The 16,071-nt window shown below is 41.2% G+C and overlaps 1 protein-coding gene across 2 annotated transcripts in view; it reads left to right on the plus strand.

The window, feature by feature from the left end:
- The window catches only part of TFAP2D (transcription factor AP-2 delta), a 54,028-nt gene extending 38,192 nt beyond the window's left edge, over positions 1-15,836 (plus strand). For both annotated transcript variants that reach the window (XM_056564002.1, XM_056564003.1), the window contains exons 4-8: positions 1,260-1,425; positions 8,083-8,201; positions 10,870-11,011; positions 12,273-12,386; positions 15,206-15,836. In XM_056564002.1, coding sequence (XP_056419977.1) covers positions 1,260-1,425; positions 8,083-8,201; positions 10,870-11,011; positions 12,273-12,386; positions 15,206-15,425 — 761 coding nt within the window. In that variant the 3' untranslated portion in view covers positions 15,426-15,836. The remainder of the gene's footprint in view (positions 1-1,259; positions 1,426-8,082; positions 8,202-10,869; positions 11,012-12,272; positions 12,387-15,205) is intronic.
- Positions 15,837-16,071: the final 235 nt, after the last annotated feature.

Consider the following 16,071-nt stretch of genomic DNA (forward strand, 5'->3'; position numbering starts at 1 on the left):
ATCAATTTCACATGCTGTTGTGCAAATGGAACAGACAACAGGTGGAAATTATAGGCAATTAGCAAGACACCCCCCCAATAAAGGAGTGGTTCTGCAGGTGGTGACCACAGACCACTTCTCAGTTCCTATGCTTCCTGGCTGATGTTTTGGTCACTTTTGAATGCTTGCGGTGCTTTCACTCTAGTGGTAGCATGAGACGGAGTCTACAACCCACACAAGTGGCTCAGGTAGTGCAGCTCATCCAGGATGGCACATTAATGCGAGCTGTGGCAAGAAGGTTTGCTGTGTCTGTCAGCGTAATGGTCAGAGCATGGAGGCGCTACCAGGAGACAGGCCAGTACATCAGGAGACGTGTAGGAGGCCGTAGGAGGGCAACAACCCAGCAGCAGAACGGCTACCTCCACCTTTGTGCAAGGAGGAGCAGGAGGAGCACTGCCAGAGCCCTGCAAAATGACCTCCAGCAGGCCCCAAATGTACATGTGTCCACTCAAACTGTCAGAAACAGACTCCATGAGGATAGTATGAGGGCCCGACGTCTACAGGTGGGGGTTGTGCTTACAGTCCAACACCGTGCAGGACGTTTGGCATTTGCCAGAGAACACAAAGATTGGCAAAGCATGCTTGAGAAAGGCAGTGAGATACTTCCTAAACGTTGTATCTGACCATGGGAAATTAAACCAATGCTGTTTTGGAATTTCTTGGTGTGCTGCTGAATCATTGCCTTGGATATTTATCTATCTCTCTATCTATCTATCTATCTATCTATCTATCTATCTATCTATCTCATTCATCTATCTATCTCATTCATCTATCTCTCAACCTATCAAAAACCTTAAGAATTAACTCTAATACTATCTGAGGATATTTCTGAACATGCACTTGAAATTATACAACACAATAAAAACTATACATATAGGTTTATTGACTACATGTATTCTAATCTTTATCATATAAATTACAGTCTTCCATAATTGATCACCCAATTTATTATCGAGCCATTTAGAAGCCTAAATATTCTAGATAACCACTTTTCGTTTGGTCACCAGAAGACAAAGCCAACTTGACATAATGTAATAATACTGATGACAACAAATACAGGACAGACATGATTGGTGGTTTAGTCTTAGAACAGCAGATATACTTTGATGGTCTTTTGATTATATGACATAAAATGAGTAAAACGATCTTCCTGAATGGATTTGATGACTAATCTCTTTGAGCAGCCATGACATATGCTTCGTGCTTGTGTTTCCTCTTAGGAGGTACCTGCGTAGTGAACCCCACAGACCTCTTCTGCTCAGTTCCCGGCCGGCTTTCTTTGCTAAGCTCCACGTCTAAATACAAGGTCACCATAGCAGAAGTGAAAAGACGCCTCTCTCCTCCTGAATGCCTCAACGCTTCTCTCCTGGGCGGTATATTACGAAGGTAAGAGCAGGTCAATATTTATATGCTCGTGTTAGGCAATTACAAAGGGAGTTTTACTATATATAGCCAAATATGGATCTAGTGCATACTATCTGTCCAACATGTAACAATGTCTTGGAACAACTCATCATATGTCTGTCTCCATAAATAAATATTTCACAGCTGCCCCTAAAAGTACCCTGCGACCACCCTGTGGCCACATTAATATTTCTCGTGTGTCCTTTTCCTGATTAGGCTTTATGGAACATGCACAGCCCCCATACACAACAGATATGGGCAACCATTCCTGTGCATCAAGAGCATACACCCATAGTTAGTCCCCCTAACATTAATACACACAGAGGTACTCCACCCCTAGACATCTTATAGCCTATCCAAAGGATAGGGGATAAGATGTCTGATTGTGGGGGTCCTGCCGCTGGGGACCCCACCAATCTCCCTGCTGCACCCAGCGTTCAGAGCGTCAGGTGCAGCGCTGGAGACTCGTGACGTCACGGCCATGCCCCCTCAATGCAAGTCTATGGGAGGGGGCGTCGCGCCCCCTCCCATAGACTTGCATTGAGGGGGCGTGGAAGTGGGGCGTGACCGTAACATCACGGTCACGCTCCGCATCACCAGTCATCAGGCACGGAGTGAAGTTCGCTCCATGCACCGGATATCTGGGGTGTTGCAGTTTAGATCGCGGGGGTCCTCAGCGGCGGGACCCTCGTGATCAGACATCTTATCCCCTATGCTTTGGATAGGGGATAAGATGTCTAGGGACGGAGTACTCCTTTAATAACCGCAATATGTTTTCTATCGGCAGGGCAGAAGTAGCCTGGTACTGTTCTCACTCGTCTAGGGCTACCACGCTAACTGCTAGGAGCAGGGAAAGCAACAATCATGGAAGTTTTTCCCATTGGATGCCGTGGTCAAATTGTGATCACAGCATCTTAGTAGTTTCTGGGTATCTATCATTAGTGTTGAGCGGCATAGGCCATATTAGAATTTGCGATTTTTTGCGAATATATAGATGAATATTCATCATATATATTCGTCATATATTTCGCACATGCGAAAATTTGCATATGCGAAAATTAGCATATAAAAATCAGCATATGCGAAAATTCGCATATGCAGATTTTCGCATATACGAAAATTCGCCCGGTGGTCTCACACAGTAGTGTTAGAGCCTTTTTTACACCACACAAGCTGTAAGCAGAGAGGGATGATCACTGTGATGTGTACTGTGAAGAAAAAAAAAAAAACGAATATTCGTAATTTCGAATATATAGTGCTATATTCGTGAATATTTGCGAATTCGCCAATTTACGATATTCGTGAATAAAATTTGCATTGTGAATATTCGCGAGCAACACTATCTATCATCCAATGTCACCCAGGCCACAGGATCACTGCAACGTGGATGGGTTTCCATGCCAGCAGGGGGGCCTAATAAAGGCCCCAGGTATGCCATGTATAATACTTTACAGTCCTATATACAATGAGCACATGGTAAGGTGAACTAAGGGATCTGTTCACATGTGTGCGGCGGACATTGTTGCCGTAGCACTGTCTATGTGGGGTGGCACGGCCCAGGGCTGAGGGCAGGGGCTGGCAGGAATAGGACTGTCGAACCACTGGGTTGATCCTCCTATGTGCGTTGGCATTGTGGTGGTCGCAGCACAGTGCTGCACCATTTTAAGTAAGGAACCCACTTGAATCAGGTGGCCGTGAAGTGGCAAGTGAGCTTGTACCCTTTGATCGAAATTGTGGAAAATGTTGTCATTGTGCTGAGAAGCAATAGATTAGTGTACAACATGTGGATGTGCGGCCATGTTTTTTTTTTCTACATTTGTATGCCATGTATTTACACCTACTCATCTCTGCCTCAGGCAAGGGTCGGATAGGTTGCTTCATGTTGACAGGATAATGCCCAGCACCGCAGTAGTAGTGTAGTGTATTAAATCAATGTTCGGTATATTTACTATATATTTACTTTATATTTAGCATATATATCGTAAATTGTCATAAATTGTTTTGTGAAACTTTATTTATTTGTGGAAACTCTCTCTCTCTCTCTCTCTCTTTTATAAAAAAAAATAAATAAATGTGATATATTCTGTTGCTATATATATATATATATATATATATATATGTATACAAAGAAATCCAGTAGGAGTGGCACTGCGAAAACAACTCCTTTCAATATAAAGTGCAGGTGCTCAGCCGTTGTCCAAGTCCAGACCACAAACTTAATCAATCCAAGAACCAAGAAAAGAAGACGATCAGGCGGCACTCTAGCATACAAAAAATCAAATGTGTCTTTATTCACCCATGATGCAACATTTCGATCCTCTCCATGGGATCTTTTTCAAGCATATAACAAAGTATTCACACACATAATATATAAGGTGTTCAATTATAAAGGACAAGCCCATTTGTGGGTGGTCACTGTGACATCATGTGTCAAAACAAATAATATAAAGTGCAATAACGAGAGATCAATATATGATCATAAGTGCTATGTGATTAGAAAATCAGTAAATAAAGTGCAGTAATACAGTACTTCATAATACATATCCGTCATTGTTAAAGGGTACCTCTCAACAAAAAACTTTGGATATATTATAGATTAATGTATGCAGAATAACTTTACAATTGCATGTTATTAAAAAATATGCTTCTTTCTATTTAATTTTCCACTTTGAAGAAATGACCACTAGGGGTCTCCCTACCAGTCCTGGCAGCAAGCATTTCAGACTCATGCTGGAGTCCTAAACACTACGAGCTGCCAGTCTGCTTTGTTCACAAAGGAGAACACTCAGAGCTGTCAGCCTGCTTTGTTCACAGCCTGTTTGGCTGTGAACAAAGCAGGCTGGCAGCTCTGAGTGTTTAGGACTCCAGCATGAGTCAGAAATGCTTGCTGACAGGACTGATCGGGAAAAATACAATAGAAAGAAGCATATTTTTCATTAACATGCTATTGGAAAGTTATTCAACATTCATTCATCTAAAATATATCAAAAGTTTATTTGATGAGAGGTACCCTTTAATAGTTACATCCAAACATTCTTCACATCAATAGTTGATAGGAGTTAGCTCTAATCTAAGACACTGCCCATTTGCCATAACACATGAATCCTCCGGTGTTTGTAAACAAACCCGGTGCGCAGGAGCGGAAGTGCCCATATCAACAGACTCATCATGTGATGTGGCTATGTTCACCTGATGTTCTACGTCACGGACATGTGCATCGGGAGTTCGGATCGGCCATGTCCACTTCGGGACCTGCGCATCCTGCCGTCGAGTCTCCTCCTCACTGACATGCGCATTCCGGCACTGAAGAACAAGCACCATTCCGGCACTGTAGAACAAGCACCGTTCCGGCACTGTAGAACAAGCACTGTTTACAAACACCGGAGGATTCATGTGTTATGGCGAATGGGCAGTGTCTTAGATTAGAGGTAACTCCTATCAACTATTGATGTGAAGAATGTTTGGATGTAACTATTAACAATGACGGATATGTATTATGAAGTACTGTATTACTGCACTTTATTTACTGATCTTCTGATCACATAGCACTTATGATCATATATTGATCTCTCGTTATTGCACTTTATATTATTTGTTTTGACACATGATGTCACAGTGACCACCCACAAGTGGGCTGGTCCTTTATAATTGAACACCTTATATATTATGTGTGTGAATACTTTTGTTATATGCTTGAAAAAGATCCCATGGAGAGGATCGAAATGTTGCATCATGGGTGAATAAAGACACATTAGATTTTTTGTACGCTGGAGTGCCGCCTGATCGTCTTCTTTTCTTGGTTCATATATATATATATATATATATATATATATATATATATATATATAAATTCATGTAAAATGCAAAATGACCTAAAGAGAAAAAATGTAGGTCTATATGTAATACCATGTAATAATTATAAAAATAATAAATAAATATGAATTAAATATATATATATATATATATATATATATGTAATTCATATAAAATGCAAAATGACCTAAAGAGAAAAATTATCTCATTATATATATATATATATATATATATATATATATATATATATATAAATAAACTACCACAGAATTGCTGTATTTTGTTGAAATTGAAGCAATGAGAAAAATCATATGAACCCCAAAATGGTGCAGTTGAAAGTGCAACTTGTCCCGCAAAAAGCAAGCCCTCATATGGGAATGTTGAGAGAAAAATAAAAAAAGTTGTGGCTCTTTGAGGGCATTGGCTTTGAGGCATTGGGTGGTGATTATAGGGTGGTGGTCTCCAAACTGTGACCCCCCCCCCCGTGTTGGGAAACTACAACCCCAAGCATGCCCGGACAGCCAACGGCTCTCCGGGCATGCTTGGGGTTGTAGTTTCCCAACATCTGGTGGATCAAAGTTTGGAGACCATTGTTAAAGGGATATAAATAAGTTTAGAAGATTAATCTGGGCATCCCTTTTCCTCTTCTGTAGACACAACAATGGAGAAGTACTATAGAAATACATCAATTTATAGAAACATTAAATTCTCAAATGTCTCGAAATTATTTTCTGGTCCAGTTCTTTAGAATCGGCTGTCAGATGAGATTCAATCTGAATTAATTTGGTCCAAAAATCCAGAGATCCCAGAAAGTTCCCGAATAGCCCTAAAAAAAAAATCCCCATAGGACACAATAAGGTCTCTATTTCAAAGATCTATTTGAAACAAATTTCAGATTCAAAAAGCTGTGAAATTTTTGAGATTTTTTTTTAAATCTGATTCAATCCAAACCGATTCGCTTATATCTAATGAGAACCACTCTTTGGGCTCTAGCTTTCTGTTCACTCTTGGGGGGGGGGGGGGGACACCGAGTAATGTCTAATGTCTAATTCTCTTCTCTGTTCACACTGTGCTAATGTCTACTCCAGTTGGGGACAATGGCGGTGGCACGTTCTCTAGTGTTCTGTGTTCTTTCTGAGGTTGTTATGTCTTCCGCACAACTTAAATATATATAAAATGGATAGAGGGGATCCACCACCCAGATAGGCTGCAGTTTTTTTGGTAGCACCTCATTTTAATGAGTGGTGTAGAAATAACTTTTTTACAATCCTACGACATTACCCCAAAAGTGTTTGGGGGATTAACACATCAATCATTAAAGGAGATTGAGGCAAACATGCACCAGTTCCTTTTAACCTGGTTGTTTTTGGGTGTGGTGGTGTTAGACAGCATCAAACGTGACCCTACTTAATAAGAAAGCTCCTGAATTGCACAGAATGAAACTTCTGTAATCCTATAGTATAATTAAATTAGCCGGAGCTGCCCAATCTTACTACCTAAACCTTGTGGGAGAGAAAAAGCAACGCAGTCCTTTAACTTCTTTGGCCTGTGATTGCAATTGGCCTGTAGCTTTACGTTTCACTGGAGACATATTCACACCCTAAAAAAATCAATCAATAATTAAATCAATGCCATGAAAGTAAAAACAGCAACTAAGCTTTTTAGCTATGTGGTCTATATGTTGTTAAAAAAAACAAAATATTGCTGTATTTGATTTGCTGTATTTTGTTGAAATTGAAGCAATGAAAAAAATCATATGAACCCCAAAATGGTGCACTTGAAAGTGCAACTTGTCCAGCAAAAAGCAAGCCCTCATATGGGATTGTTGAGGCAATTGGCTGTCCGGCATGCTTGGAGTTGTGGTTTCCCAAAATCTGGTGGATCAAAGTTTGGAGACCATTATCGAATGTCTCGAAATGTATTTGTGGTCCAGTTCTTTAGAATCTCCTATCAGATGAGATTCAACCTGAATATATTCGGTCCAAAAATTCCAGATCGGTCCTAAAATCCGAAGATTCCCAGAAAGATCCTGAATAGACCACCCCCCACCCCCCATAGGACACAATAAGGTCTTTATTTGAAAGATTTATTTTAAAAGAAATCTCAAAAGTTTAAGATTCACAGAGCTGTCAAATTTTGAATTTTTTCTTTAACAAATCCGATTCATTCCAAGCTGATTCACTCATCTCTAGTGAGAACCACTCTTTGGACTAGCTCCCAACTCCCTCTTAGGGGGAAACCAAGTGATGCCTATATGTCCATACAAGACATATGGACAAAGGTTCTCTGGATGGGATAACCAGTTTAAAGATTTGGGCAAAAACATTCTCTTTTTTGGTGGACACGTGAAGAAAAAAGATACAGTATCGTACTCACCGATCCAGGGAACCAAGAAGCAGCTTTATTCTGGAACTAGCACAGAAGCAAGCATCATGCAGGTAACATTCCAATACAGCCTAGGGTCAGGAAAGTGTGTGAGTGGCACACAGGTGTGGGGCGTGCACAGTAGGGCAACAAATAATTTCACGTCATAAGTGACGCTTCATCATGTTACCTGCATGATGCTTGCTGCCGTGCTAATTCCAGAATAAAGCTGCTTCTTGGTTCCCTGGATTGGTGAGTGCGATATCTTTTTTCTTCACGTGTCCAGTCCTCGTTGGTTCTCTTATCCACACTCCACATCGGGAACTGGGTCAGTAACAGAAAGTCCTTGCAGTGTGTTTTCAGATAGGTCCGCAGTGGTGCTGCTGCTCTTGCTTTCTCTTGTTTGCTGACATCATTCTCTTTTTTAGTACAGTCCATAAAGTCAACATTTACTTTTTGCAGGGCAAAGTCGAAAAATGGGGGTCGTTGCTTACGAGAGAAGTTGGACAGGCTCGGTCTAAACCTACCTGCAGGAAGGCGAAAAGCTGCTAATGTAACGCTATTGACGTCCTTAGTGGAAGGTAAGTCTCCCTCCCACCCACCCACAGATCTTGGTATCGGATTAACCACGCCATTCCCTGGTCCTTGAATTATTGTAAATCTTTGCAGTTGTAGAGAACTTTCAGATGTGAAGAATATATCCCCCTTGTCTTTGATCATTTCCTATGAAGTCACAAAGTGTAGGAGAAGATAAAGCACCTGGATTGGAGTCAGAGTGGGATGAAAGTGCGTCCTCACATAGCGGGCATTATTCTTGCCTGTATTCCCTTGAATGTTTGGAAGTGCTGATCAAATCCAGCCAGGTCTTTCTTTTAAGGTCTTGAGAGATCTTTCGAGCACACATCTTATCATTTCTCTTCATTAATTCACTTGTCTTAGCCCATCACGTGTTTTTTAAGCCGAGAAGGAGAAAACTTTAATGGAGAATTGTATTTCTATTGTAGAATTGAATAATCCATAGATTTTAGATTCTGCCAAGAATGAAGATCGTGTAGATTCTCCCTGGAAGGTCTTTGCTTTTTTTTTCTCCTTTCTGTTGGTTCAAGGCAGCTGTCTTATGACAGACACCCCTTTTTATTTTAGAGCTGTGGTGGTCTTGCTCCCAAGATCCCAGTAGGCCTTTTGCTGGGCAATGATGTAGGTGAATACTGGTGTGAATGGCCAACCGTGAATTGGTTGAGTTCACCAAAGTGGCACCTGCTGCTTGGACTTGTTTGGGGTCCCTCTTGAGGATGCTGTGAAGGAGCCCCAACACTATTCCGGTCTTCATGACCCCCAGGGGGGGATCAGTATTGTCTGGTTTGCATTGACTCTGCATTATTATATTGTGTACTCTTTAACTGTTACCTGCCCCCCTTATATCTATATGTGTCCTGCCCAGTGAGTGATTCCTTCATTGTTTTGGGTTCGGAAGGCTCATTATGTGATGTTTTTAGATGTTTTTAGTTGAATACCTGTTTTATTTTTGACCCTTGCACCTTTTTTTTTTCGTCATCCATGTCCTGCTGTTGCCTTTGGCATATATAATTAAATGGGTTGTCCAGTTAAAACTATGGGACCCTCTGCAATATCTGGAAAGGGACCCCAGCTCTCAGTGAGAAGCACACAGCAGGCGGCATGTTCTCCATTAATTTCTGTAGGAGCGCCAGAGATGCCTGAGTGCTGTACACATGTCTTTTCAACCCTCCCATAGAAATGAATGGAGTATGTGCCGTCTACTGCACATGCTCCTCACTGAGAGCTGGGGAGTTCCGGAGATCGCAGGGGTCCCAGTGGTCTGACCCCCGCAATCAGCTACTTATCCCTTATCATTTGGATAGGGAATAAGATAGTTTTCACTGGACAACCCATTTAATAAATTTATGGGATTTATGGGATGTGCAGCTCTGGTTTTTGTGGTTTTTGCACAATTCTTGTTTTTTTTTTTTATTACCATGTACCCTGATGGACCAACCCCTTTAAGATATAATGACTTGTTATGATTCCTATTTTGTCTTGGGACTTTGGCATTTTGCAGTGCTGTACAGAGAATATCACCATTCACATCAGGTCCTGCCCATAATAAGCTCACAATCTAACTTCCCTATTGTATGCCACACATATTAGGGCCAGTTTCACTGACACAGATATAGTTGGGTTGTGTTTTGGGGGAGATGGGAGGAAACCAGAGAACCCAAAGGAAACTCCTGTAAACACAGAGAGAACATGTAAACTTTAGGCAGGTGTTATCCTTGGAAGAATTTGAGCCCAGAAACCAAATGCAGCAAAGAAACAATGCGATCCACTGAGCAAACGGGCTGCCCGAACCATCATTTATCCCCTTCCAGTTTGGAATAAGGAGCTAAAACTTCATTGGGGTATGTTGGGCACTGAACAAGGACATTGTGTGATTGATTCGAAATACTTTTTTTTTCCCCATGAAAGACCAGAGAATTGGAAGTGAGATCGAAGCCTAAGACAGAGGTCTCCAACCTTTTCTAGGTTATGAGCCACTTTTAGGTAGTGTTGAGTCGCACTGGGTAGTATTAGGCAAAATGTTTTCAAAAGATATGACCAAGTGAATTGTTCTTTCTTTAGATAACCTTCCTGGTACCACTAGTGCACAATAATATTGGCACCAACTGGAGGGCCACATCCAGGTTACTCGAGAGCCACATGTGTCTCTGGTTGCGGGACACTGATGTAAGACATGTATATGTTGAGTCCTCCACAGGGAGAGATGCTTTTCTAAATGAGGGATCGGCATTTATAAACTAAGAACTGTCCAGTATGCTCGGGCTGGGCTAAAGATGTAAAAAATAAAAAGGAAAAAACTATATTTAAATGCTCCATGTCTCTACCATGGTGCATGTCCCAAATGAGCAACACTTTATATTTTGCTGCTCAGCCGGGACCAGGCACTGTGTGTGTGGGACAGACACTGTGGGGGATCAGGGGAGGTGTGAGTATTAGTTTTTTTTTTTTTTTTTTGCTTCTTTGCTTTTTAAGGTCAGAAAGTTCGAGGCCAGCACGAGTCCGGGTACACAGACTTTATTTTTCTCATACAACTCCTTTAAGATGCAGGGTCATTCTGAGTCAACATCTTTTTTTCACTGTGATTGTGAGGTTGCAAATATACTTGGTTCATTGGTTATGCGTGACTTATTTTAAAAATTATTAAACAACATTCTATTGTCCTGTTTTCTGCAGGAGAAGCTTTGCATTTAGCCCGGGATTTCGGATATACTTGTGAGACAGAGTTTCCAGCAAAGGCTGTGGGAGAACATCTGGCTCGGCAACACATGGAACAAAAGGAGCAGACTGCAAGGAAAAAGATGATACTGGCCACAAAGTGAGTAGGAATACAATTTTTATTTTTTATTATCATTATAATTATTGTTTATTGCATTATTTATTTATTTTGGCCATTTATTATTTTTGTGGACATTTTATAAATTTTTTAGTACTTTTACCAATATTATCATATTACTTCAAGGTTTGTGGGGAACCTAAAATATCCAACTGTAAGCAACACAAGATCGCTAACCTGGGATTATTAGTACCTTCTTTATATCCCCACACTAAAACTTAACTTTTATTTGTGTTTTACAAACAGTACCAGTATAACCAAAAATGAAAAACACCAGTGTTGCCAGTCACTGATAGCTATGTAATATCACTGTGTTTGCTATCATTCGGGCTCATGGCCCATAGACAAAAAAAATGTGTTTTCCCATGATATATCACTGTTTTTGACTGTAATCCAGATAACAGGTGATAAGAATGGACCGGTAACACAGGCTTTTTAAAAGCTCAGACACATAGCCCCTCCCCCCTAACATGTTTCGCTTCTCAGAGCTTCCTCAGAGGTCTGGGCTAATTTAGCACTCAAAGGGGGACATTTACTAATCTAGTCTATTCTGGGTATGCTTATAGACCAGCGTATGTGGTAGTCTCCTGTCTATTGTGCTCCTAATTTATCAAAGGTCTCACAGCCCTTGATAAATTCTGTGCTCAGACTTCAGGGTCTACAGCTTAAACTGCATTTAGACCTGCTCCAACATGGTCTGACATTTCAGCGGATTTTGGGCAGATGCAACTTGTCGCACAAAAGTCGCACTTGATAAATTCATCACCAATGCATTTTGCAATGCATTTCCGTATAAAATAGACTAGAATGCATCATGTTCTAAAAATCCTCTACAGCAAAAGTCGCAGAAAAGTCACACATATTTAGACTGCGACTTTCTGTGCTACAAATTTAGACGGGAAAAACCAGTCTAAATCGTTTGATAAATCTCCCCCAAAGTGACTACTATAATCTAGTAGAAATGTGCTTTTTGCATTTTTTAAATATTCAGTAAACATTACATAAAAAAAACTGTACTCACTTACCCTGATCCCTCTCTTCCCCCATTCCCACGGTGTCCAGTAGAGCTGGGTAGCACTTCCTGGTCTCAGTCTCAACACAAAAGAAGTGCCCAATCAGTGGCCATACTGGTGACCTGCCTTGGCTGCCTCTCACTGCTGTTAAAACATCCCAGAACGTTTACTTTTATGTGGTTATTTCCATATTAAATAGCTCATTGTTGTTTTTACGGATGTTGTTTCAGGCAAATCTGCAAAGAATTTCAGGATCTACTCAGTCAAGACAGGTCGCCGCTGGGCTCCTCAAGACCAACTCCAATTTTAGACCTCGATATTCAGAGACACTTAACACATTTTAGGTATGACATCATTTTAGGAGCTTTATTGGGTTCCTGTTAAAAATATCCATATTAAAGGACATCTGTCCACAGGATAGGGGATAAGTGTTTGATCGCGGGGGGTTTGCTGGGACCCCTGCGATATCCTGCACGGCTTTCCCGTGCCCTGCAGGCTCTGCCGCGGCTCTCCAGTGAAGGAAGCGTGCCGGCCGCAGCGTGACATTGTGGACGACACGCCTCCTCCATGTATCTCTATGGGAGAGGCGGGGAGGCAGCGTTCGTGCCTCCCCACCTCTCCCTTAGAACTGTATGGGGAGGGGGCGTGGGGGGGGCATACCATCGACCTCAGAGAGGTCGACGCTACGTGCATTAGCCGCTCACATAGATCGGTAATGCAGGACCCCGTTTGGGTGATCGTGGGGTCCCATTGATCAGACCCCTGCGATCAGACACCTATCCCCTATCCTGTGGATAGGGGATAAGTTGTATTTAGCTGCTGATGTCCTTTAATGTATCATTACTTATCAATATTATAAAGAGTTCTTTGTATTTTAAAGGGGTACTTCGCCCCTAAACATCCAAAGGATCGTGGATAAGATGTCTGATTGCGGGCTCCCGTTACTGGGGACCCCCGCGATCTCTCCTGCAGCACCCCCACACAGAGCGCAGAGCTCTGAGAGCGATCCCATAGACTTGCATTGAGGGGTGGGTCGTGATGTCACAAGATGGCAGAGCCATTGAGTCACGATACTCCATCCCCTGCATCGCCCGTCATCTGCTACAGATCCTCGCTCTGTGCAGCTGAGAAACGGGGGTACTGCAGGAGAGATCCCGGGGTCCCCAGCGAAGGGATCCCTGCGATCAGACATCTTATCCTCTAATCTTTGGATAGGGAATAAGATGTCTAGGGGCGGAGTACCCCTTTAAGGGGTATTTAAACCCCAGATAAGAAAGGACTTTGTATAGTCTTTTTCTAGTTTCCTGTTTTTGTTATTTTACCTCAGTTTATTTAAATAAGCAATCTGGGAAAAAATAAGATGCAATCTACCTCCGATATGTCCCGATGACCTCACCTTTTTCTATCTTATTTTAATCCCTGTAATGACTAATATGATTTTATTGCACATGAATAGCTGATACCGATCCCCTTTGACCCATGGACATTAAAATATAGATGTAGCCGGTATCATCTTGACCTTTGATGCACTCAGATATTTTTACTGCACTCCTGAGGCTGAGATAAATTCTAACATTACTCTTCTTTAGTACCAAGGGGGGTATGAAAATAAATAAACATCATAAGAAGAAAATAATAATAATCTCTTTTGAATAAGGATATCCCAATGAGTTATGTTAACGCATTGTGTTAATGCATTCAAGATAACATCTGTAGTTGGATAGTATATGAAAAACAAAATTTGGCAATGTATATAGGGGCATCTAATGTATATGGAGGCATCCCAACTAATCCATCCCCCCTCCACCTCGCCCAATAGCAGATGTCAGGGGAAAGATGGATCGGCAGTTGCTCACTTTCAACATGCCTAATCCTGATACCACCTGCATCAAAGTCTGGCAGCAGTGCCTGGTCGTAGTGTTTTCTTCTTTTCCCATTCAAAACACATGCAATGGGAGAGATCAATGGTATGGGGGGTATTGGGAAAGATAGCTGTCTGAAGTATATGGTGAACCTAATGTGGTGAAGGTGTGATTAGGGCAGATGTTATTACCCTTAGGGCAGATGGCATTAACCCCTTGTATTTGTGACGCCAGGGCGTGGTTAACCTCTGCACCACCCGAGGTATTTCTGCTGAATCCTGGCTCAAGCACTAGGCAAATAATGACTCCGATGCCAGGTTACGGAACAATGGCAGCTTTACTGAGTCAGACAGATGGAATAGTCTTTACAGCCCAGTTAGGCCCAAGGAGATGACCAGTGACTTAGAAGACTTGTGGGCTCACTGGGACTTGTAGTAGACTTGGACAGAATGCTGCAGACCCACGCTGAATTTAGACAGACTTGACTGACTTGACTAGGACTGACTAGACTTCACCCCTTGTGTAGCTTACCAGGCTTTGACATTCACCTGTGGGGCACTTGGTGATGGAAGCGTGATGCAGGATTAGGCCTTGGGTCTCCTCAGGACTCCGGACACTCTCAAGTCTTGACTATTCTGTACTGAGCAAAGACTGGAACTCAAGAGCGAGAACTAGCTCCTTTCTTAGTTTATATAGGAGATCTTTTGGGGAGTGCTACAGGTCACCTCACAAGTGACCTGGTCACTGACACCTTACCTAAAAAGGCGCAAATAAATTCCCCTATAGTTTGTAACACTGAGCTACAGCAATAACATACACCATATCTGTGGTTACCTAAGACAACGGCTCTGACAAGCAATTCATTGTCTCTACGTATCCTTCACTGTAATCCATGTTCTCAAGGTAAAAATTACCATTCCGATGCCCAAGGGTTACATGATTAGGACTGAACATTCCAGCTTATGTAGACAAGAGACATACAATGTTTACACTTCCCCGATTTAAAATAATAATAAAACAGGACACCAATATCTCAAATTATTCAAAACAGTTTTTTGAATTTTTAGGCAATTACAGCAGATAAGAGAGGAAAAAAGACAAATAAATTAAAATAAAATATTCTGCTTACACCGAGAGTTAAATGAGATTTCCTTGTAATAGATCTCCCAGTAGATTTGCCGAATATGAATTGATTTTGAAGCCAATCTTGTGTCATGACTTCAAGGCCGTTTCATATTTTACCTTAATATTAAAGCACAAATTAAATTTTTTTTTGCTTTGTGTGATTTTTTGTGTTCCAGCTTGATCACCCACGGTTTCGGTACTCCAGCGATTTGCGCGGCCCTTAGCACCTTCCAGACCGTTCTCAGCGAGATGCTCAACTATTTGGAGAAGCACACGACAAATAAATCTGGGGGGGTGTCAGAAAGCAGCCAAGGAAATAGCAACTCAGAAAAGGGGCCCCTGAGGAAAGCATCGGACGTTGTCGTAAAAGACGCAAAGACCGAAAAGACAGACTAACCCGGAACTGATCTCCTTCAGAGTTCTTTTTGCTGCTGACTATATTTTTTAAGAACTGTGTATCTCTTTCGGTTGGACTATTTACAAGGGACCAAAATCACTTACTTTTGAACATTGTAAATTCTGTGAATTTTTCACCTTTTTAGTTGATTTATAAATTCTCTGAAAATTATTATATATAATGAAACAATAGATGTTACCTTCGATGGGTGTCACTACAAAAAAAAAATTGAGTTTCCAATAAGGAGACATTCTTTTTTTTCTTGTTTTTGGATTTCCTTTTTTATTTTTTCACATTTTGCTTTAATTCGACGTGAGATGTTTAGGGATGGAAAAAAAAAAAAAAAGAAACAAAGCACCATATTGAGATGACTTATAGAGGATAATAAAATTGAAAGCAATTAAATTTTACTATGTTTTATGTCTACTGCATTGTGTTAAAAACCTTCTTATTTGTAAAGATGTAAAGATGTTCGGTTATTTGCTCACAGGGAGCTCCTTTTCCCTTCATTTCGGAGAACGTGTTTTCAATCTAAAGTAAATGTGTTTTTCTTAAAGTTTGAAAAGGTATAAATTAGTTTCTGTTAGATTGTTAGCAATTTCTTATTGTAACAAAATCTAAAATTAAAAAGGGTAGAAAAGGAGG

The sequence above is a fragment of the Hyla sarda genome, chromosome 3 (assembly GCF_029499605.1).
Source record: "Hyla sarda isolate aHylSar1 chromosome 3, aHylSar1.hap1, whole genome shotgun sequence".
Taxonomy (NCBI): Eukaryota; Metazoa; Chordata; class Amphibia; order Anura; family Hylidae; genus Hyla; species Hyla sarda.